Raw genomic sequence first — 23,487 nt, 5'->3', positions numbered from 1 at the left:
CCAAACAAATCCGGCCCCGTTCTCCAATAAGTGTTCCCTTCGACCCACGTGTATCATCCTATACCTGGACATGCCCAAGTTTGCAAAAAGAATTATTTCAAACCATCCCTTGAAGAAAACGTGGTATTGACTAAGCAAGATTGCATGGGAGAGAGACGGAGGTGGTGATTCTACAGGTCAATCAACTTCTCGGCAGAAAATTACTTTCCACAGTGGTTCAGCCAGTCTGGCCCGACAACCTGATTTATCTGGTCAAATATGATCTTCTAGACCACTTGGGGTGCAAACGAGTAAGTACAAACTACGGTTTATGTCAAATTCCGGTCGAACAGATTGTTCATTTAGTGAGTCTATACTCCACTCTCACTTTGAAACACCTATATTGGGCACCAGGTACATACCCAACTAGAAGGTAACAACAATTCAGCCATACCATCATGTGCGTATACGATTTGGACCTAGGACGCCTAATTTATACCTAATATCCTATCTTTAACATTTATTATCGCATTCTCTGGTTTAGAATTGGTGATAGCAGTCATTTAAGCTGAAAGTATCGTAGGTTCAAAAATATGTTAAATGCTATAAAAATCAAAATCGAATGTATATAAAAAGAAAAATCAAATAAACCTTCAGTAATTGTTTATAATCGAGTTAACATTATGTTCTGTAATTAGGTTAATCAAGGGTATTTGCAGGCAGGAGTCTACGGTAGAGACATACGTTGACAATGGGAATTTTGATGTCCGATTGTAGAAATGCTGCATCCAACAAAGCCAAGTTAGCGGGGACGAATCTGCATATGATTAGAGGATTTGAAACAGCATCTGTTTCCAGCCTAGAAGGCGATGTCGGGCGGCACTATATCACATTAGCGGCTAACCAATTCTTCTGGTTTAACACACGACCTCAATTGGTGTGCCTGTGCAACCTAGTGCATAACGAACGTTGGTGATTGGCTACCATCTGGCGGTCGCGATCTCATTTCACTTTCTTTTTGAGTGGGGTAACTGGGGGTTCTGACAGTGCAGACTTTGGGTCCGCCCTGAGATTCTGCCTGTCACATGACCAAAGAAGGGTTAATCACAGAACACACATGTACTTAGTTTTTTTTCTCTCTCTCTATGCCAATTGAAGATTAAATTATCGTTTTCCATCAAGTGTGGTCTTTGTCCATCCAGTTGAGCCTCATACCGATCAGAGCACCCAGTGATCCTCCAGAGGAAGGGAGGGGAGAGTCCCGTGATCGGGTGTGACTTCGGGTCGCAGTAGGTGATCAGTGGACACGCAGAGATTGACCAGTAGGGAGCGATTTCCTCGCTCAGGTTCCTAATACAGTAAAACCGGTTTAGTACGATATAGTTGGTTTGGCTATTTTCCATCGTACTAACTAGGTATCGCACTATAGTAACATATATATATATATCTCAGGTGTACATACAGAAATAGCCCCTAATATCCCTCTGCTTTTGTGCATTTAATCTCCTATCCTGTATTAACCTCTGCTGTTTATACAGGCTAGTTATAAACTGCGTTTCGCCCCGATCCTGCTTCTCTTCATATGAACGAAGCGTCTCTAATGCATGAATAGCATCATCTATCGGAACCAGGGGGGTTTCAGGTATGGTTTCTGCATCTGTATCTTCACCATTATCATCATCTCTAGTAAACTAGGCTAGTGTGAAGGGCTGTAGCTGAATTGATTCAATTAGGGCTAGGCCAACATGCTGTTTATATTCATCTTGAGGAAAGGAACTATCTAACGTAGGGTTCTCCATAATAACCCCAGGTGTGGGTCACGTGGCAGCACGTGATATCTAATGGGCTCTGGCCTGTGACAATAGATCTATCCAACAATCATAGATACATCCACACTCGCGATGCTCTCCGCCCGTAAAGGCAATAAATTTCGAGATTCCGCTTAATAAACTAAGTGGATTGATCTTTACGAGCAATTCGCTATTACGCGGAGAGTATAGCAGTTAGGCCTTGACAAGTGCTGCGGCAGAACTAGACCCTCGGTCCGGTGCTGCAGCACTAAGGTGCGACGGTACCAAGTGCCTAGTCCGGTGCTGCAGCACCAACGCAGTAGTGCTGCAGCACTGCATTCAGTGCAAACATTGCTGGGCCTGTGACATGCATAATTTATGTAGAAATATCCTGTATTTCTGCGTATTTTGCTTACACTTCAAAAAGATTTTTTACTACAATATAGCTTCAATATTTCGACTGAATGTAGTTTATTATTTATTGAAATTAATTTACACTGTAGTACAGTTATATTCTGCGCCTAGGCTGCGTACTATACTCATATTCATCCTCATCCCTCCGACGCTTACGCTCTCGATGCGGTCGCTGGCTGTCGCTTTATATGATTCTCACCACTAGTTAAAGCGGGAGCTCAACCGAGTCGATTTCCTGATCTAAGGCTTTATTTAGATCCGGATAATTCAATGCGCGATCATTGTTTTTATCCTGCTCATTTATGCCATCAGAATCTATCTCAAGATCCCCTTTATCATCGCTAATAGCAACAATCTCATATTCAGATAGCTAGCCCTCTACCTCTTCATCTGCTTCCATTCTCTCGATTGGATTATCGCTCTATGCTGATAGCTGGCTTTCAGTATAGTTTACATCAAACTGTGTCATATAGCGAAGCATCATAAGATCCTAGATCGTTGTTATATTAAGAGATCCACGCCTATAATGGCAGATATCGCGAGCAGAGCTAAATAAGCGCTTAACACCTGCACTAGTAGCAGGGATAGAGAAAATATCCCGAGTAAGAGCTGTAAGCGTTGGGAACTATGCCTTATACTACTTCTAGATATGGCATAGGTCCTTATCATCGGTCCCTAAATCAATTAGTATATATGTTTTAGAGGAAAGGATATACTTACGGAGATTCAGATAACTTATAAGCTCATCTCGCCATCCAACCTTTTCTTAAACCATCGGTCGTGGTCTTGTCTAGGCAAGTAAACTTACCATACTTCCAGTTCGCTATAGTGCTTTACCTTTATCCAATGTCTGGATAATAGGCCGGCGTTCAAAGTACCGTTCAAGGTAAGAATGTAGGGAGCTTTCATACACTAAATACCAGTCTACATCATCACTAACCCAATCCGGTCCCTTAAAGTAGTCTAGCTTGTGTATTAGGGTAAGGATTGTGCCCATTGCATAAAGATGTCTATAGGCTTCCTCTATAGCTTTATAATAAGCTATAAGCTTTTGTTCACCTACTTATAAAGCACGAAGTATTGCCTTTTTCTAAGGGACCTTCTTTCGAATCAGGCGTTTTTGAGAGTCCTTAAAATGTCCAAAGAGCCGATTATACACCTTAAACACATAATAGATAGTCACATCCTTTACCTTCGATAGACCAACTGTCTATATATAGAAAGGTTTTGTGATATAAAGGAGGTATTCGACCTGTCGCCACTCCTGTTTATTAAGCTAGAACTGAGACTGATTGTAAACTGTGTAATATCTCTTGAATGTTATATATAGGCGATTAGCGCGCTGAAGTATTAGGTATGTTGAATTCTAGCGTGTGCGAATATCCTAAATTAGTGCAAGCTTAGGCTCGGAAACTTGAAGTGATAGAAAGAACTCCCGTCGTTAAGGGCTCGCATTCACATAAACCGTAAAGCTTCGAATCTATATCGAGTATCAGTATAAAGAAATAAAAGAAAATAAGAGACTAAAGACTTACTTTTGCAAGTATATAAATAATTCCCTGCTCTGACTTTGCCTTTTAAAGGGCCGATCTATCAGCTTCCTCTAACCAAACTAAATAAGTAGTATCATTATTTGGGTTGGCTTTCATCAATCCAAGAAGATCCTTTAAACTAAGCTAGATCATATGAGCAAGGCATGGAATTCGTATAATCTATGTACTATCCGGGAGGTTAAGATTTTTGATAGACTCTATAAGGTTTTCGACAAGCGTCTTGTTATTAGATACATTATCGGTAGTGACTATAAGCACTCGATCAATAATAGTATGCTGTTGTAGCACCTCTTATAATACCTCACTAAGATGAATGCCAGTATACTGCCCGTAGACTGGCTTAAATCCTAGTAGAATTTCATGGTAGTTCCATCCTAAGTCCACGAAATAGCTAGTAATTGCTATAAATGCTTGTTAGAAAGGTGAAGTCTAGCAATCAAGTGCGATTAAAAGCTTCGCATTAGTTGGTAATAACGAAAGAACCTTCCGTTAATCCCCCTAGACTATCGATTTAAGGCGACGTCGTATTGTTTTAGGTGTAAGGATCGGAGGAATCTCTTTTAAAAGGCGAGCGAATCGGATGAATTCGTGGATTTCTAGGCGGCTAAGGAATTGAAATAGAAGCTAATATATAGTGATTAAATTCAATTGAATTCGTTCCTAGTCCTCAATATTAAAGATTGTCTTCTGTTCTAGAGGACAATCAGTCTAAGATTTATAGTATTAGTTAGTGTTAATTTATTTAAACTAGTAGAATCAAGGCTTACCGCAAACTGTAACGATTGCTTTAATGACTACTGAATAGTGGAACTCTTTCTACCTCTTTCATAAGCCTTACTCTCACGATGCCTTTTCATAGAATTAAGGCCTCTAGATGTAGATGGATAGGGGATTGCCTTTCCACATCGTCGACAAAGAGCTGCTGGCTGTCTAGTCTGGTAGTGTGTAACTTGATCAAAGTGTTCCTATGTTAGTAAGGTATATGTCGCGTCGAAGTTCACCTTTCGTCGCGTATTTGCTTAGGCGCCTAAGGTATGGCGCCACCACTCAATGAATTGTATTTTATTCATTTTCGTATATCGAACCCACGGCTTTGCTCTAGGACCAATCCGTTCAAGTAAATCTAGGGCAGTTGTAGTGGTAATAAGGTAGGATTCCGAATTGACCGAGGGTGCGGTAAGGTTTAGGGCCTGCTGGCTAATTGAATGGTCTGGTGTAAGGGGCTCATACGTTAGATCGAGGGAAAGAAGGTCGTAATCCGTTAGGCGGTCGGGGTATTCAACTTGTGATAATGATACTTGAGAAGGGCCAGCCTCAGAACAATGTCTGAAATTTGATATAGTTACTGAAGATTAAGGATTAATATAAGAGGGAAATTAGAGAATATGAATGGATTACCTTAGGCTAAACATAATCAGCGACTATTAGCTACTATCATTATACCTAGATGTATTTAGAATACAAGTAAATAGATCATAAAGTTGAAGGAATATAAGATCGCTTATTGGTTAATTAGCTCGGGTTCTCTCACAAGACCCACTATAGTACTGCAGCACCGGACTACAGCACCAAAATTGGGCTCGTGCTGCAGCACCTTGCAGCACCATACCGCAGCACCAAAATTCGCCAGGTGCTGCAGCACTTGTCAAGGCCTAATAGCAGTTCTGTAACCCGGCCACACCGGAGAGCCATTTACCGATGAAGATAGAAGAACCTATCGTTAAACCTTACCCTAAAGACTATAGGGATAAGAAGAGGGTTAAATCATAGAGAGATCACTTTAATCTATGGAAATTCTATATAACCTAATAAGAGAAGTAAGAGCGGGGAATAGCTAAGGTTTAATAATAGATACTTACTTACCTTAATAAGAAGTTCTACAGTATTATATGGTAAATAAGATCCTTTTAATAACGCCTATAGTCTCTAAAAACACGTTTTAGAACCTCTGTCACGAAGAATTCAGGATCAATGATCCTGAACCGATTCTGCCGTGTTCCACCGCCTTTCGTAGTTCGTGTTTTACATTGTTTGATTGGAGGCCTCAGGCATCACTACCTTAATTGTTTCAGCGTGTTGTTCTTTCTTTCTTTCTTTTTCTTTCTTTCTTTCCCCATGTTTAGTATTCTAGTTGAATGCACTCTTTTTCATCAAGACTTGGCTCGTAACAACCTCTACGGTCTATAAAGAAGAGGTGATTCGTAAATCGCACGCTATAGCGGTAGTAAAACCTCCTAAGGATATATTATTATAAGATCGATAATTAAAACGTACTCCGAGAAGAATTAGTGAATATGGGTGTTATTATAACCTATTAAAACGCTACTAGATACTTCTTCTAAGTAGTAAAAGAAGTACTGGTAACGGAGTGGATCCTGAACCTTCAGAGTCCTGTCATGGAGATGGGTTATCGCCAGCTTGTCACTGTCGATCACAGAGCATACCTTGACCGCCACTCTACCCCGCTCCTGTCCATGATAAATAGTCCATTCTTGGGAACCTGCAAGAGGCGCCAAGAATCAGTCTCTGTACTATTCGCACAATACATCTGTTCCGGAGTCACCTTCGTCTTACCTAGTTGACAGGCCCTATCCTGTAAACACTAGAACCCTCTATACTTTACAAAAAGCGACTATAAGAACCTTATATTCTTTATAATAACTAAGGTTCTTACTCGACGATAAGCGCGATAGGCTAAAACCCTTATATAATACGATTCATTCAAATCTACTAGATGTTTGCGCTCGACCACTCGGTAGTGAAATACGTTATCAAATCTCATAGCGGAGATAGTTTACTTTTCACGTATCTCAACATTATTATTCTGATTTCCACTTTGCTCGTAGCCCAATCAACAATAACCACTGGCGATTCGCTTGAAGCGGCGGTATAAGGAAGGAAAGAATTGCAAATAGTATTTTGAGATGTAGACGATTTGTTCATATGCTTATTATCCCCCACAGCTCGATCATCACTGCTTTGTCAGATGGGGTGCGACCTAGCAGCTGAATTCAACACCCTTCAACAGAATGAAGCTCTGCATCCTGTGAGCTTTTAATAGGTTCTTCGTTGAATTCTTCGCTTTGAGGCAGTTCCACGGAATATTCAGCAATAATGGCCGCTTGAAGCTTGACTTGGCTTGCGTCAAACCCTAGGACATGGCCACCTTGTGATTTGTCTTTCGACAAAAAGTGGAGGTGAAAACCTGCAACACTGAAGCCCCCACTAAAGGCCGGAGACCAAAATCCAAACAATATGCCCTCAATACTGCTGGAAGTCACAACCTTTTGCTCCTTGGCTAGATCGACAAGTGACTCCCGGGGTTTGGACTGTGCTGCCATCACGCGAAACATGATGTTTTTGAATTGCCCATCCACACGGATTGATAAGAAACAGTTTTGCCGAAATGGAAGGAGAGGCTCCAACGCATGTGGAAGCGAATTCATAGTAAGAGAGGACAATGTTTTCTCAACGGTTGGTCTGAACCGAGTGACCATAACAAAAGGAATAACATCGGAAACTCCAACCATTCGTAACTCCTGGCCGGGAGGAAAGTGATATGCTTCTCCATCAACGATAACGATCTCTCCGTTTAAGCTGGATACTGTGCCAAGACCGTGATCGCCGTGTGAAAGAATATCCTGAAGTCTGATCCCTGTTTGACAGATACCGTCCATGAGAGCGCCGAGAATTGAAAATTGGTATATATTGTTAACTGCCATGATTTCCGCTGCTTCAACGCGATGATTGTACAATTTCAGAATGTATTGCTCAATATCTGGCGGACCAATAACTAAATAGGGGTCCTCGCTGCGAATGAAGTATGATGATCATACATCGCTATATCTTTCGGTCCACGCGGCTAATTATTTTCTTTTTGGTCGTATTTTTGATAATACAGAATTGCAAACAGAATCACAAAACTACTCTTAATTCGGAACTCGATGTAAGAACAACTTCTTTCGGAAATTGAGCTGCAATGGTGTAATGTGTGCGCTGTGGATTGTGTAACCATACTTGCATAGATGGTTACACGACTTTGTAGAAATGCAGAAACTGGCCACTGAGATTGGGTATGAATGAAGGACCTTCCTAAATTGTAACTGGGCGGATTATCTCTTTGATCTCCAAGACACCGGCATACGCACACCTCGTATGGAGTAGGTCAGTAATCAAACTGTGCGTCACTGAGAATCAAGTTAAAGCAGGTTTCTCTCCTGCCTACCTCAACGAACCATTATAAAATGAAGCAGACCAGGCTTCGATATAAGATCGCTCTGTACGAGAAACAGCAATGGATAATCAATCATCCTTGAGAAGAGCAAGTCGTTGTCGAGAAGGCCTGACAGGTGGAGAGCTTCTCTGTGAGATCTTAGCAAGCCACCATGTCGATTATGTGTGTTCGTGGACCTTTGCCCCATACATCTCTCGCTGCTTCTGATTAACTATAAGTTGGTTAAACTGGCGGCGCAGCCCTTCCCCTGTTCGATGGTATCGCCAGAACCAATGCTTTCCGCTTCATTCTCTCTCATCATGAACAGGGTGCTGGACACATGGCCGAAGGCTACGCCTCAGCCAGCCTAAAACCGGGTGTCATTCTAGTTACCTCGGGCCCAGGAAGCTCAAACTTAGTCACGCCTATGCTCAACGCTCTTCTAGATGGGACACCATTGGTTGTGATCTGTGGCCAGGTCGCAACTACTGCCCAGGGGACCGGTGCATTCCAGGAGATTGATATCATGGCAATTGCCAAGACATGCACAAAGTGGGCTGCATGCGCTCACCATGTTGCTCACCTCCCGAAAATCGTAAACGAAGCTTTTTATCGTGCGACATCTGGGAGGCCTGGGCCCGTTCTAATTTCAGTTCCTAAAGATGTGGGCACAGCAATTTGCGAAGATGTCTCGTGCGAAAATTTCTCAAATCAAATCAGTCCTGAATTCAATTCACAGAAAAACCCCACACCCAGGAGCAAAGCACTAGGGGGCATCGATGTTGCTATGGAAATTCGCAAAAGTATCGAGCACATTGCGGAACTTGTCAATCACTCTCAACGTCCTATAATCTGTGCGGGACACGGGGTACTTTCAAATGAAGTCAGCCCAATAACACTTTCTCACATCGCTATACAGAACAATATTCCTGTCACAACAACGCTTCTTGGGTTGGGATCTTTCGATGAGACCCATGACCTGGCGTTGCACATGATGGGTACCTATGGAGCACCGTATGCAAACTACGCTGTCCAAGAAGCAGATTTGATTCTTGTATTTGGGGCCCGTCTGGATGAGAGGGCTGTTGGCGATCCAAGCAGGTTCGCCCCAAAAGCCAGGAAGGCAGCTAAAATTGGACGAGGGGGTATCATCCAGTTTGATTTGAATCCTAGCACGGTCGGAAAAATTATCAAACCAACACAGCTCATTATCGAAGACTTGCGTGAAGTCTTGCCAAAGTTACTATCTAGTTTGACTCCTGGGAACTATCGACACGGATGGCTCAGTCAGATTCAACAGTGGAAACACCAATATGCGTTTCGAGTTCCTCACACCGAGCTGAATAAACGCACCACACCCCAACAAACTATCGCAGAGCTAGACCGCCAAACATCATCATTGAAAGACCGTACTATCTTGACTACGGGCGTGGGACAACACCAAATGTGGACTGCACAACGCTATCATTTCACGTCACCACGTTCTTTCGTAACATCTGGCTCACTAGGTACCATGGGTTTCGGCCTTCCCGCTGCCATTGGAGTGCAACTAGCCAGACCAGATCACATTGTCATTGATATAGACGGCGATGCCTCTTTCTGTATGACAATGGAGGAATTACTTACAGCGTCTCAATACAACCTACCTATCAAGATAATCGTTTTCAACAATGACATTCAGGGCATGATTTCCCAATTGCAACGCTCCGATTACGAGGGACGATCCTGCCACAACCGACAGTCTAATCCTGACTTTGTTCAATTAGCTCGGAGTATGGGGGTTCAGAGTCGGCGATGCTCTAATACGGCGGAGCTGAGGGGAGGCCTTGAATGGCTACTAGAGTGTCAGGGACCAGCATTAGTAGATGTACGGATGTGCGAAACCGAGATGCTTCCCATCGTTCCTACTGGGGAAGCGTTGAACATTATTGCATTCGAGTAAGGCTTCGGAGAAATTTATATTTTGGAGCTCATCAATCTCAATATTTGAGTCACCTCCTAGTTGCTCTAAAGACGTAACCCTTTTTATCTTCATTGTTTGCCGATTCGGATCTGTCCCGAAATCTCAATTGAATAGAGTCGCATCCAAGAGGGATATACAAGTAGTTTGCAACGGCAATATGACGTGTTACTGAGTTGCCTAGTTAGTGAACTAAGAACCAATCATCATATGATCCCTTCTTCACCGTCAACGCCAGTAGTGAACTACTCAAAGAGCTCAGTTTTGATTGTCCAGAACCGTCATAAACCATCAGCAATTAATTTTAAGTCCCTGGGCCTCGTTTGTTCATAATTTCTACATCGTTAGGGAGAGGCTTAGCGCTCAAGGTTGGGTATCATGCCTCGAAATTAGCTTAAAGTTAACCTCAAGTTAGTCCAACTTTAAACTGCTTGAAGGTTTCTCCATCCAATATATTTCAACTCATCTGGCACGGAATGAATATGTTTCAGACTACTGTATCATTTAAAGTTATCCATCGCCACTGCCCCACACGAATCCAGCTGATATTGAGCTATGAATAATGTAAGAGTTGAAACCTGGGATTTGATATTGGATTTTGAAAAGGAAAATGTCCGTAGATGAAGAGATTAGATAGCAAGAATCTTAGTCTAACATTCGTTCTAGGCATACTGATTGCCCACAAAATCTACAAAAGCCCTGATCACCCTCGGAGCTTGGATGTAGAACAAGCGTGGATCGCATAATGAACGATAGTGAAGCCCTAGGCTCCCCCTCCGATCCTAATTTCGTGCCGTCCAGACATTCTGTAACAAACTCCCCCGTCTGCTCTAGATGAACACCCCCTAGAATGGAGTTATTGTCCCAATGCGACTGAACAGTCTTAATCAGCTCCTCTATAATAAGATCCACATCTCGTGTTTTGACACCGTCACTTGTTGTTTGTGTGTTACCATGGCAAGGATCACACATCCAGACAGGGCAATGATATGTTTTCTTCACGGCTTGAATGAGGCTCGGCAGCACATTATCGACGCCCTCTGCGCCGAATCTCGTGATGACTGTGACACGGCCTATGTTGCTCTGGTTGGTGGGGTCCGGACACAATTTATCCAACAAATCCACCAGGGTTTGGCCGTCCATAGCCGGTCCAACTTTAATTCCGATCGGATTTCGGAGACCACGTACGTATTCAATATGAGCTCCGTCTAACTGACGAGATCGCTCCCCGATCCAGACAAAACTTGCGGGGGTGTTGTATCCATTATGTGTGACAGCACTCTCGAAAGGCAGATGCAGCGCCTCGTGAGACGTGAAAATAGCTCCTTGCGGACTCTCAAATGGGGTGACGGTCTGTCCTAACCCGGTGTTGCGTAGGATCGGACTAGAGGGACCGGGTGTGGGCGGCGTGGTGGGAAGTTGCCCTTCCTTCGTCAAGTCTAGGGTTGCCGGCGCATGAAAATAACCGAGCAGTAGTCGATGGGGATCAGGCTGCCGCTCATTAATGCCCACGTTGTTAATATTATGACCGCGGAAGGCATGTATCTTCGTCCCATCAGGCAGTATCTCCCATGGGTTAGATCGAGGTTTAGCGTACTGGCCAGCTATACGTCCCACCGCGATCACGGGTAGCTTCAGCCCTTGGGCCAGAATCCGGGACTGCTCTTGGAGTAGCCTCACTTTCTGGTGGATGATATGCGCTCGAACATCCTGGAGGCTCTCTGCGCAATCGCCACCCTGCAAAATGAAAGCTTGCCCTTGCGCTACTGCAGCAAAGTGTGACCGGGCGATTTCTATTTTGGTGGGACTGACAAGCGGTGGAAGGAAATTAATCGTGTTGCATATCTCGTGTAGAGCGGATGGATCCTCGTAGTCAACAGCCTGGGCAATCGTGGTCATCTTGATCCATGACTGGAAAGTCCAAGAAGACAAAGGGGAGCAAGTCAGGCGGGAGTCTGTCGAACACAAGTCGTCTGTCATGACTGCTGTTATGGTCAATAAATGAGCGAGGGTGGTATTCGATTGTGGAGTTTTGTGAACGTTAGATATAATGGCTAGTGACCGTCAAATCATGCTACTTACTGTGTCTCCTTTGAAGTTGGTTTAGGCCTATATCAGCCTATTTGTTCGCTCTTTTAATATATTGTGGAATTTCTTCCCTGGCCCGGTACGAAGTAACAGCCTTAGGTATTTCGCAAACTTTCTTTCTGTTCAGCTTGCATGTTGGTATCATCGAGGTTGAATGGCTGATGATTGGTTGCTCGGGGCACACGCCGTCTAACCGTAGTTTCGGGGAAAAAGACGATTACTGGATGTGGATCCAATTCTGGATGTTTAGGCCTGCTTAGATGCGGCCATGCTTCGGAGGTAAGCACTAAGAGTCTCTGATCGCAGAGTTGGATCGGACTGTTTTTAGGCTTGTAGTACGCAATGTACCCATTCCCCATTGACAAGAGGCCTTGCTGCAGGTCATCCTTGTTATATCCGCACTCGGAATCAATATCAACCACTTAATGCACCATATTTAGCCATCTCCCTCCGAGTCGACTGTTGAATAGCGGCATTTCTGCCGTCAAAGTCCGATCTCGAGACAATCAACGTCCTTCGCACGGCGTGATGTCTCAGATATCCTGACTGTGTCTCTCTCCTGTGTCTGTGAGCAAGCAAATGGTTGGTTCATGTAGCGGTTTGCAGATCATCGTGCACTGACACGCTACGAAGCTGCATAACCAGTAGCCCGAGGACTGAATAGAGTCCGCTGCCTGACCATGTGGCAAATACGATGAGTTTTCCACTGTTGTTTTCCTGTATTAGCCCGTGCCTTTCCACCGGGTAGATTTTATGCAAGATCAATTGTGGGTCTATATTCAAACTCCCAGACGATTACTGCTAGAATGAATTATGCAGAGCTAGCTCGTCTAAATATATTACCTGAAACGAAGAGCGTTAGAAAGTCGTATATCCCCTACGCGACGACCATTGAGTGCATATCTAAATTTGAGTTGTTGTTCCATCTTGCGTGCTTCAGGAGTCACATAATTGCTACCGTGAGCTTCTTCTGTCGGCCCTCATCCGCGTCTGTACCTATTAAAAGGGTAATGCGTTTCGCTCAGGCCGCTGTCTTCGTCGATCATTACTCTGTGACAATCAGTTGTGTGAGATCCTGGGTTCTCTAGGCCCCGTCGGGATGTCTTTGTAGATACGACGCTGCGTAAGTTGTAGGCTTAGGGCTTACCGCATCGGACTTGGCTGGTCCTGCACGGTCCTAAAGGGGAGGCTAGTCAGGCTTCCTTTCAGTATCCTGCTGTTTAGTACAATTAATTTTTCTTTCTTGTGACCGGACCTTAGCTTGTTCCAAGCCTTATCTGGATCCGCAACATCAAGTGTATCTAATCTACATCAGGTCATTGATGTCTCATTGGACGCACTGACGACTGAGAATGGGGTTCCGACCAATCAGTACTATTAGGTCATAGTTGATATCTGTAGACTACGTCTCCTGAAATGGAAGAGTTGCAATATTTAATCAGTTTTTAATCAGTTCTTGTGTCGCCCTGAACGGTCGGAAACACCGATAAGCCATAAAGATCATTCAACATTATCTCACCGGATTTATAAACTGCCTCCTCTGTTGAGGGTTTAAACAATTGCAACTTCGTTACCAGTATGATTTTCGACTCAAGACTCCCTCTTCCTCCTGTGCCGAGCACGGACGCCTTCACATATATCTTCTACCAGGGCAAGAGGGAGTACACCGAAAACAGGGTACTTTATCGTGTCGATGGTACAGACCAGACACTCACATATAGGCAATTGGAACAAAAGAGCCGTCAGTTTGCGGATGCGATCCACCGGAGATACAACATCGAGCCGAACGATGTAGTTGCTATCCTGGCAAAGGACAAGGTGGGCGCCGTCTCGAATCCCTTATATCGAACCTAGCAAGCAGAGGCTAAATAGATTGATTAGATTCAATATCCCATTGCCTACTGGGGGGCTGTCGCTACTGGAGCAGTTGTTGCCCCCATCCCATTTCCAAGCGAAATGAGTGGGACCGACGTTGCTGCCCGGCTCGAGCAAGCCAAGGCCAAAATTTTTATCACTGAATCTGATCTCCTTGTTCGTTGTCCTATTAATACAAATTTCTCCGCAGCCGAAACTGTGAACACTTGGATATATGCTCGGGCTGAAGATGTCAGATATTTCGATCATTGAGGCCTAGCCAAGGGCAAAAGTGTCGTAATCATGACTGGAACATTTGTAAAGCCGTGATTGGAACGACTGGATTTACTAAATAAGGTGTGTTGATGAATAGCAGCTGGTCGGAGATCGGTGGTCGCGCTTGACCAAGAATCTGCGAAATGACTACGATCCTCCGAAGCAGAACTAGACGAGATTAATAAGCACTCCAGGAATCTTGGAAATTGAACAAGGGCGAAAATTGGTGTAACTGACTAATGAGAGAATTAATGAAAGAGTTGAGGCCTGTGAAAAACATCTGCTTCTCGATTTTCTCTCTAGGGCTCATTTATCGGAATGTGTGTCATGTGGCTATTGCCTATTTGGGGATAGCACATGCACCTTGAGACAGATAGAAATGAAAGCTCTGTCACTCTCTCTTTCTATCTTTCTTTATTTCTCTCTCCTCCTTCTCCTCTCCGTCCGCAATTACTATTCCGGCATCTTCATATCTTCATATCTTGATTGCCACTTCTCTGAATCCTCATCTACAACAATGGCAAACGCAAATATGATCAAACCTCTCGTCGAAAGCGTCATCTACCGCCTCGCGGGTCTTGGGGGCATAGTGGCTGGGCAAACTATATCTCCAAAAGCCGAAGGAAATGCTCGCGCTCAGCCCCAGCCGCGCGCATGGACCCTGCGCTCTGGGGTATTCACTCCGCGCGAATTGGTCGAGGGCTTTGCTCCTCTTCTAGACACGGTCGTCGATTGTCTAGGCAAAGATACTCCAAACATGAGAAGCGCTCGCGCATCGCTGCTGGACAATGTCGCCTCCAACTTGGCTACCAATACTCGCGAATCCACTCTCCCATTCCAGAAAGATGTGCCCGATCTCTCACGCAGGGAGATGAAAGAGCAGGCCGATCGAATTGGAAAATATCTTGTCAAATGGGCGCGTGAGGCCTCCAGTGGTCCCTTCGAACCTGATCTCAACATCCGCAGCCCATGCGAGAATCATCTGCTTACACCGCCGAATGTCGACCTCATGTTCGGGGCTCGCAGCCAACCGCACCTGATGCAGCTGTTCAACGAATATATGCACCAAATGGTACTACTCCGCGATGCCCTCCTTCCGTTTCGGAACTTCGATGAGGTCCTGATTCCCATTGATGGCAAGGCTGCCCGAGGCATTCGTCACCTGGAGCCCAGTCGAGCGCAATTTCTCACGGGGTTGGTCACCAAGAGTGTGACTCAGGCATCAATCCTCGCCTATACCAAAGCGCTTCTGGCCCCAGACTTGCCTCGGACCGACACCGGTGGTTATGGCTTCCAATACGAACATGGCTCCGTCCTGCCAGCCGTTCTGAATGGCGGAGATACTTACTTTCATTTGCTTGAGTATATTCCTGCCAGACTGGATCCATCCCAGAACACAGTGCTGTTCGACTACGAATTCTCCGATTACTATTCCGCCCCTCGCGCTGAGATTCCCGCTGGTAATCAGGTACAGGTCCACGATCTGCTGAAGTTTCCCTCAGGTTCCGCACCTTTTGTTGTTCAAAAGGCAACTCTAGCCCTGGTAGCCTCAGGAGAGGGCACTCCTGTCCGTCAACTGGAGCTCCGCTTGGAGCTCAACAACGGTAACTGTGTCGGCGTCGACGTCGGTCAAATTGCCCGTGGCCACCGCTACGCGTATCAGGCACTCGCAGGTAAGGAGGAAGATCTTCCCGCTCAGGGCGCTATTGTACACTCTGCCCTGGATGTTCTCCTGCAGTCCAATCGCGGTCTAGTTACAGCAAAGCAAGGTGGTGTCCATGTGATCCCCACCGCGGAGCCCATAATCGCTCTGGCAATTCTAGGGAAGCTGTATCCCGAGAACGTTGTGCTCCTACCGGAAGATAGTAGTCTCAGCGAGATTGGTAAGGCTGGTAAGGGGTTTGAACCAAAATTCATCATATGGGGTGGAATGAAACCCGGTGGCTTGAAGGGACGTTTCTAATTTCGGCTTTTTTAATCTATTCAGTTACTACGACATAACTGCTTTGGTAGCAGTGTTTCTGTTCCGCTATCTGGTATATTCTGCTCTATCAGAATGCGTTGAAGGTACATCGAATCCATTGTGTTACTGCGTTCAACTCTTTTCACACCTACATTTGTACAAACAGTAGCTGTATACATATTGAGATATTTACTTAAGTACCCAGAGCTGATTACAACTCAGTAATAAAGCTTAGTTGGATACTACTTCTAGACATTGATTAGTACGAAGTACCTCTCGTGACACGCTACGTAGCCATATATGTAGTTAACTTTCATTATGGCACCCCGAAGCCAAATTCTCAAGTTCCGTATGTCCCGTGGCCTTCAAAATGACCAGGTTTCTAGGAAACCTTGAACTCGAAAAGATATCATTTTACTTGGATTTGAAACTTCACATTTATTCATTCATCTAGAAACGAAGCTAATAGACAGGACTGACCCTTCTCAAGTATAACGAAAATGAGAAGTCAATAACAGCTAAATCTCGCGGGATCAAGCCGCTGGTATTCCTTTCCGGTGCATGTCATCCGACCATTTCTCCGGCAGCTTTCCGTCATCCAAAAGTCTGGCCATGCGCTCCTTCACGTGCTTGCCAGCGACAACAGATTTACACTGCTGCGGATAGTCGACTGTGATGCACTGCTCAAGTGGTTTGATGACGGCATCACGATTTGGATGGCCAAACCACGCAATTGCGTATCGAGCAGGCACAACATCTGTCACCGATCCATCTGTAAGCCGACGAGTCTCGATAGCAGGTGCGACATCCCTGTGTTCGGTAGACTTCAGCCGTTATACACCAGCGAGAGAGAAGGTCCGCCACATTCACAATTGCATGGCCCTGGATAGGAGGTGCAGCGACCCATTTTCCCTGCTTGTTACGGACCCCCAACCCACCGATTAAATCATTAAAGAGCAGTGTCAGGGTGCCGAAGTCGGTGTGAGGGGCCGACCGCACCCTTTGCTCCAAACTCTCCACCGTCGTCTCTGGGTAGTAAAGCAGAGCTGTGTATGAATCCTTTGCCTGGACTGAAGGAATAAGTGTCTCGCGAGGCAGTTCAATCTTCTCTGTCAGCGCGCGCAAAATCTGCAGATGCATCTCGAAGCACTCCTCTAAGAAGCGCGAGCAGTCTTGATGGAATTTAGGCCAATCCTTCGGCCAGCGGTTGGGACGCGTGGGGTCAGCATCGTTACCAAGTCCAAAGGCCTCTTTCTGGTCTGCAGACTCGGGATAGCGAGGTGTGCGGACCGGCGCGAACCACCCTCGGAATGCTGATTTCTCACCACCTTCAATGTGGAGTTTCTGTTCCACTGACAGGTCGAAAAGCTTATGGATGTGCGAGAACATGGTTTTCATGAACACGTCGAGGAAAGTGTAGCCCTTGAGATATATGAAACCGACATCCTGGAAGGAGTGGAAGAGCTTTTCTTTCTCGTCAGAAGCGATGGCAGCATCATTTGAAACGATCCGGGAGTAGTCAATAACCGGGAACATAGGCTCAGCCATGATAAAGGGAATATATAGGTCAATCGATTTGTCACTATAGATTCTGTTGTTCTGGATACCGTAGAGGAACTCAAGACCGGGCCTGTTCGATTTTATATGTCTGTTTTCTGGTATTTTTCCACACAACGCGATGCTGCTTTGCTCACATCTTAGCTAGGAAGGTGACCCTTTTGCAGATGGAGCAATTTTGGTCCGAATCAGCGCATCCTCGGCAATCTCAATTATACGTAGATCCATCCATCTAATTCCGGTCATAGTTGACTGACGATCTCCTCCGAAGGCAGAACGTTCCGGACTTGGCTGTCCTCCGACACCGAAGCTTGATTGAGACTTCAGTTCACTGTGAGTTTACAGACTGACTCCTCAGCATTATTTCGTCAGATCGTAGGCTATTGTCATCTCACGACTTTGGGGCACATATCATAGTCTAGTGACAGCCTCCATACATATGGTCAATCATCGACAAAATGAACTCCATAGGTAAAGAATTTTCCATCTCCAAGTGCCTAAATCCAAAAATTAAAGATATAGTAAGCTCTGCTGTGCGCTACTATTTACAACTCCTTGCCCTGAGCCAGTTCATGCTCGATCGCGGCAAACAAAAACGTCGTAGCACCTTCCAAATCATTGTATGCAATGATTCCATCGATGTAAAACTAAAATATCTCATGTTAGCTCTTTTCAATTCAATTGCCAGTTATAAATAATCAATTGACCTCGTAAGAGAAGTTTCCACCCAGTCCATGAACTTGAACGGTGCCGTTAAATCCCAGGGTGCCTTCCGGCTCATAAACCACAAACTGATCAACCAAACCCTGGGAACCTTGGCCCGCCGACCGAAGACCTGCGGCTTGGTCATCCAGCTCCTGAAAATACCCCAAGCGTAGCCCTTTGTACAGGGAGTACACGAACATGCCTATACTTGATCGTCCCGTAGCGTTCATTTCCACTTATGCACCCTCGTCGCCCATGTCGCAAAATAAAAGAAGAAGAAGCTGGAGAAGGTAAACAGTACGAAGATGCCCCAATCGCCCCAGATGCCGCCGTTCTCTCCATTCCCTAGCCGGAATCCCTCCAGGTACTGATTTCCTGTGATGTACTGACACAACCGGCAGTTATCGGTATCAGAGGGGTTAAGGAGTTGCACTTGTGCGGAAGTGGCCCAGCAGGAAAGGTAAGAGCCGCAGGTTTCATTCGCTGGCGGGGAGAGGAAATAAAGGTCTCCTTCGTTGCAGACGACCGGTTGGTCTTCGATGACTGCAGTGACGAGACCGCCGAGGAGGTAGGTAAAAGGATTAAGCCAATACATCTGGTATATTTTGTTAGCGCTTCGTCTGTGCCAGTATTGTTGTTGATGTTCGAGAAGGTGAGTGTGATAGCTTACCCAGTATCGCCAAAAGACCTGAATCTGCTCATATGGAACGATGATTCCGTTGTACCAGTTGACAGAGCAAACTAAGAACACAAGAACATTTCCGGCTGTCGCAAGGTCAGGGCTCATTCCGATCATAAATAGGCCAAACAGGACCTGTGTATTTATCCCAATTAGTCACACAGTTGATTTTAATTTTCGCCACGCAGACATAAGCGTATGCAATTTACCTCAAAGATCTCGAAAGTCAGGAACGACAGGAATACGTAACCAGCCGCCTCACCAGTGGGCAATCCGCAAAGCCAGTACCAGATGGCATAGTATAGAACACAGCAAACCAAAGAGCCAGGCATCTCGGATGCGATACTCGCAGTGCAGAGTGCTTGCCAACCATATGTGCGGGAGGGACCCTCACGAGTTTCCCAGAGGAGGCGAGCGAAGAAGAACCGAGCAAGGACGGTGTTGACGATGGTATTGACCAGGAGAACGATGGAGAAGACGCTAAGCGATCTAGGTTCATTGTCGTTAATTTTAGTAGTGCGTTTCCCTTAAGAGGTTGTATAATTTTTTAGGTGGATGCGTGAGTTCTTACCTGTTCTGGAGATCGCTGGGAGATGTTCCAAGATTGTAGACGGTTGTACCAATCAGAACCGCATGAATTACATGCACCCACAGCTTCGAGTACATGTATGGCGGGTTTCTCCACTGGTTCTTCAGCATTCGAACAGTGAGTAGCTGCGACTGAGACAGGATAGAAGCGTTGAAATCGCCAAGGCCAATCTCCTCATCCAAACTATTGTTTCCTTCTTCGTAGTTCTTATTGATGCGATCAATTTCCTCCGAGATGGCCTTCGCCTCGGGAGACTCGCGCCAGTGCTTGGACCACTGACTTCCCTTGGTATCTTTGCGGGCATTGATGCCCGCACCACCAGCATCAAGGATGAATTCTGCGGGATTCGCATCTGGGGCTGACACGGCCCCATGTCGGGTGAAGTAATCAAGTGCTTTATCATTAGGACCAAAGTAGAGCTGCTCTCCTTCCGGAGAAAGAGCAAGCAGCTTATCAAATTTTGAGAATACGAGAGCAGATGGTTGGTGGATGGTTACTAGTACTGCCTGGCCAGCGTGGGAGAGTTTGCGCAGGTATAGGACGATGTTTGCTGCGCCTTCGGAGTCCAGACCGGAAGTTGGCTCGTCGGCGAAGAGCACGCGAGGTCGAGCTGCGAGCTCCACACCAATCTAAGAGATATTTTATCAGAATGAAAGCCCCATTTATATAGCATAGTAAATGGAAGGTTCTCTCACCGTTACTCGTTTTGTCATCTCCACTCCTAGTCCAGAGTCTTCATCTCCAATTAGAGCGTCAGCAACATGCTTCAAATCCAGCAGGTCGAGGACTGTGTCCACATATCCAAGCCTTTCAGCGCGCGAGTAAATGTCGGGTTGACGTAATAGAGCGGAAAATTCCAGTGCTTCCCGAACGGTTGCCGTTGGATCATGGAGATCAGCCTGTTGTGCAAACCCTGGAAATGTATCAGTATTTGTTGATATCCTACTTGCCACCTATGCGTCATGGCGGGAGGGGAGCCGGGCACTGACCGGTAACTTTCTGAAACGATTTTCCAAGTGCTGTGTTCCCGAACAGCAACTCTCCCCCAACCTCACCAGTCACATTTATCTGGCTCAAAGCCTTTAGCATTGTCGTCTTACCAGCACCACTAGCACCACAGATTGATACGAAATCACCCGGTTGAATGAAAGCAGTAACTCCCTTGACAATACGTTTCTCACCAATGTCAATAGTCAGGTTCTTCCAAGTCAGCGACGCACCACTGTGTTTTGCAGGTCCCGACCTCGCCTCATCAGCACCAGAATCAGAATCAGGCAGTTCCCGCTCGACATCTTTCTCAGCAGTCCTATCATTCTCGGACGGGATCTCCGAATGTGCTTCAATATTCTTGGCGTAGACGATTGGCGACCCGCCCTGGGGAGTAAATCGCATCACCTCGCTGCCCACCATACCGATGATGACGTAGGCAACGATGAAAGCGAACAGAATTCCCACGTTACGCCATTTATGCGCAAGCAATAACCCGCTGGATTCAGCATACTGTAGACCTGGAATTGACTGTTGACCTTCCTTGGCTCCGGTAACCATACAGATCTGGTATTCTGGGTTTGTACCGGCCACATCGGGGATCATTTGACCGCTGCAGTCGAGATTCAGGCCGTCAAATTCGTTAACGAAGAGCTGGAGGATGAAGTTGTTAGCTTTTCTGAAGTTTCAGTTGTGTCATCGTGGTTCATACACTTTCGTAGGCATAGTTAATTGGACTGAGGTAGTGCAGCCAACCGAAGTAGGGTCTCATGTCCTTGGTCGGGACCAAAAAGCCAGAGAACAAGATCGTGATAGTTGAGCCAGTGCCACCAAACCTGAAGCCTATGTGATTTATTATGTCAAAACCAAAGTCTCTGCAAGTAGAAGAGGCACTCACAATCATCCAGAGTAGGCACGTAGTACGCAAACATGCGCAACAAATTGCTGAAGCAGATAGTAGACAAGATCAGCACGAACAAGAAAAAGAAGAATTTGCCTGCTTCGACCTGTAGTCCCGCCAGAAAGTAGAACACGATGGCAAAAATACAGTGCTGGAAGACGATCAGGGGAATTTCAATGATGACTCTAGCCAAAGCCACAGCCGACGGTCGGTACATATGCAGTGCGGCTTGACGCTCTAGAACTGGACGGTTTGTGTGGGCATCAAAAAGCTCCGGGAACTGAAGCCAGCCATTGACAATTAGAGCAAAGAAAAGCAGACCGCCACGAGTGAAGGCGCCTTGTGCATCTACCGAGACATCGAAATACTCGCTTCCGATAATTAGGCACAGAATAATGGTGGCAATCCACTTGCCGTAGTGGACAATTTTTTGACCACGCACGAGCTGAATCTCGCGAAGCAGACACTCCCAGAGCTGCAGTGGGTAGGAAAAGTTGAATGATGCCGTTCCCATTGACGTGGCAGCCTGCGGGTGACCCAAGGACAGAGATGCATCGATTTCGCTGACTAGACTGGCGTAGTGGGGAGAGCTTTTAAACAAGGCCGCGAAGTCGGCCGCCGTGTACATATTCGCCGCCACGCTGCCTGTTGCGGCTTCACGATGGGCAGGGTCGGTAACGTAGGAGAGAAACTCGGCGGTGGTTTGGCCCTTTGCGCGCACGAACCCCAAGTCCTCGAAGTATTTTCGAGCCTCATCAGTCCTGCCGAAGAAAGCTTGCCTTCCTTCGTAGATGACTAGCACCTTGTCGAAGTAGTTGTACAAAGTCTCACCGGCTTGGTACAGAGTTGCCATGGTGGTTCGATCGCCCACCTTCGTAAGCATGTGAATTGCCTTCACAAAGTCCAAAGCGGTAGACGAGTCCAAGCCACGTGTGGAATTGTCGAAACACTGCACTGACGACCCGGCCGCGAGAACCTCGGCAATCGACACACGCTTCCGCTCACCTCCAGACACACCGGGTGAAAAAGAGCCACCGACAGGCGTATCCAATGCATGATCAATACCGAACATCTGCGCCATCGACTGAACTAGCTCCTCGACCATCGCGCCGTGGCGCACTTCCGAGGGCAGGCTCATCCGGAGAGCGAACCTCAACGTCTGACGCACTGTTAAGGCCGCAATATGCTGATCCTTCTCAGGCAGGTAAATTGTATCGCGACGATGACGCTTTCCAAACTCGTCCGCCGAGATCCCTGAATACTGCAGGTCCCCATGAATCTCGAGGGAGGTTCGATTCGCCAACGTGCGCAGGAACGTGGAGCACCCACTTCCCGGACGGCCTAGAACCAACAACATCTCACCTGGAGTCACTATTCCCGTGAAATCTTCAAGGACATTTCGTGTCTTGATCTTCCCGAGTCCCTTGGGAAACAGAAGCTTCTTGAGGACGTTGAATTGGTCAATGCCAAATGTATTTAGGCAGGCACGAGGGAGCGTCTTGACGGTGACTGGTCCAGTGTCTGGGGCGGAGACACTCAGTCCGCGCCAGCTGACCGGAACATTGATTAGGTGCGCATCTCCTGAACCTTGCTTCTCGATCAAACTGCTGATAGCACCGTGGTCGTCATTGATGATCTTGGGTGCAAGCTCTTTTGTGTCAGGAATCGAGGCAGAGGTGGAGTCAGGTGTCTCGGACATAGTGATTTTCTTGTTGGTGATAATACAAATATGAAAGCAATGAATATAAAGATATTGAGATAATGGATTGCGGACGAGACGGACAAGGAGGAGAGAGAGAGAGAGAGACAGTGAGTGAGAGCTATCTATCTATATGAAATTCCAACAGAGTATGCTCAGGTGAAGAAAAACCAGATAGAACTTCAATTGACTAGATTGGAAAGCCTCTACCTAGGTACAGGCGGACAGCACGTATGTATGCACATACATATGTGGAAAGGGAGACGTGGCGACCATTTTG

The 23,487-nt window shown here is 46.1% G+C and overlaps 8 protein-coding genes across 8 annotated transcripts; 3 read left to right on the top strand and 5 right to left on the bottom strand.

The window, feature by feature from the left end:
• Window positions 1–6,747: 6,747 nt before the first annotated feature.
• N7529_010627 (acetolactate decarboxylase) lies at window positions 6,748–7,458 on the bottom strand (the record flags this gene model as incomplete). The annotated part of the gene is made up of 1 exon (XM_057246154.1): window positions 6,748–7,458. The coding sequence occupies one exon, from the start codon at window positions 7,456–7,458 to the stop codon at window positions 6,748–6,750; it is 711 nt and encodes a 236-aa protein (XP_057094417.1).
• Window positions 7,459–8,289: 831 nt separating this feature from the next.
• On the top strand, window positions 8,290–9,891 carry N7529_010626 (thiamine pyrophosphate-binding protein; the record flags this gene model as incomplete). Its single annotated transcript, XM_057246153.1, has 1 exon — window positions 8,290–9,891. The coding sequence occupies one exon, from the start codon at window positions 8,290–8,292 to the stop codon at window positions 9,889–9,891; it is 1,602 nt and encodes a 533-aa protein (XP_057094416.1).
• Window positions 9,892–10,419: 528 nt separating this feature from the next.
• Window positions 10,420–11,889, bottom strand: N7529_010625 (class II DAHP synthetase family protein; the record flags this gene model as incomplete). Its single annotated transcript, XM_057246152.1, has 2 exons — window positions 10,420–10,487; window positions 10,602–11,889. The coding sequence occupies 2 exons, from the start codon at window positions 11,887–11,889 to the stop codon at window positions 10,420–10,422; spliced, it is 1,356 nt and encodes a 451-aa protein (XP_057094415.1).
• Window positions 11,890–13,575: 1,686 nt separating this feature from the next.
• Window positions 13,576–14,299, top strand: N7529_010624 (AMP-binding enzyme domain protein; the record flags this gene model as incomplete). The annotated part of the gene is made up of 3 exons (XM_057246151.1): window positions 13,576–13,815; window positions 13,879–14,028; window positions 14,225–14,299. 3 exons carry the CDS (start codon window positions 13,576–13,578, stop codon window positions 14,297–14,299), a joined length of 465 nt encoding a protein of 154 aa, XP_057094414.1.
• A 345-nt stretch (window positions 14,300–14,644) lies between these two features.
• On the top strand, window positions 14,645–16,090 carry N7529_010623 (uncharacterized protein; the record flags this gene model as incomplete). The annotated part of the gene is made up of 1 exon (XM_057246150.1): window positions 14,645–16,090. The coding sequence occupies one exon, from the start codon at window positions 14,645–14,647 to the stop codon at window positions 16,088–16,090; it is 1,446 nt and encodes a 481-aa protein (XP_057094413.1).
• A 533-nt stretch (window positions 16,091–16,623) lies between these two features.
• Window positions 16,624–17,638, bottom strand: N7529_010622 (uncharacterized protein; the record flags this gene model as incomplete). The annotated part of the gene is made up of 2 exons (XM_057246149.1): window positions 16,624–16,900; window positions 16,932–17,638. 2 exons carry the CDS (start codon window positions 17,636–17,638, stop codon window positions 16,624–16,626), a joined length of 984 nt encoding a protein of 327 aa, XP_057094412.1.
• A 554-nt stretch (window positions 17,639–18,192) lies between these two features.
• On the bottom strand, window positions 18,193–18,552 carry N7529_010621 (Six-hairpin glycosidase-like protein; the record flags this gene model as incomplete). The annotated part of the gene is made up of 2 exons (XM_057246148.1): window positions 18,193–18,294; window positions 18,355–18,552. 2 exons carry the CDS (start codon window positions 18,550–18,552, stop codon window positions 18,193–18,195), a joined length of 300 nt encoding a protein of 99 aa, XP_057094411.1.
• A 26-nt stretch (window positions 18,553–18,578) lies between these two features.
• N7529_010620 (uncharacterized protein) lies at window positions 18,579–23,483 on the bottom strand (the record flags this gene model as incomplete). Its single annotated transcript, XM_057246147.1, has 8 exons — window positions 18,579–19,166; window positions 19,241–19,557; window positions 19,652–20,249; window positions 20,316–20,533; window positions 20,610–21,261; window positions 21,320–21,450; window positions 21,506–23,144; window positions 23,451–23,483. 8 exons carry the CDS (start codon window positions 23,481–23,483, stop codon window positions 18,579–18,581), a joined length of 4,176 nt encoding a protein of 1,391 aa, XP_057094410.1.
• Between the last annotated feature and the right edge of the window lie 4 nt (window positions 23,484–23,487).

Source organism: Penicillium soppii, assembly GCF_028829465.1.
Source record: "Penicillium soppii strain IBT 18220 chromosome Unknown utg000007l, whole genome shotgun sequence".
In the NCBI taxonomy this organism is placed as follows: Eukaryota; Fungi; Ascomycota; class Eurotiomycetes; order Eurotiales; family Aspergillaceae; genus Penicillium; species Penicillium soppii.
This window is presented reverse-complemented; position numbering and strand designations above follow the sequence as displayed.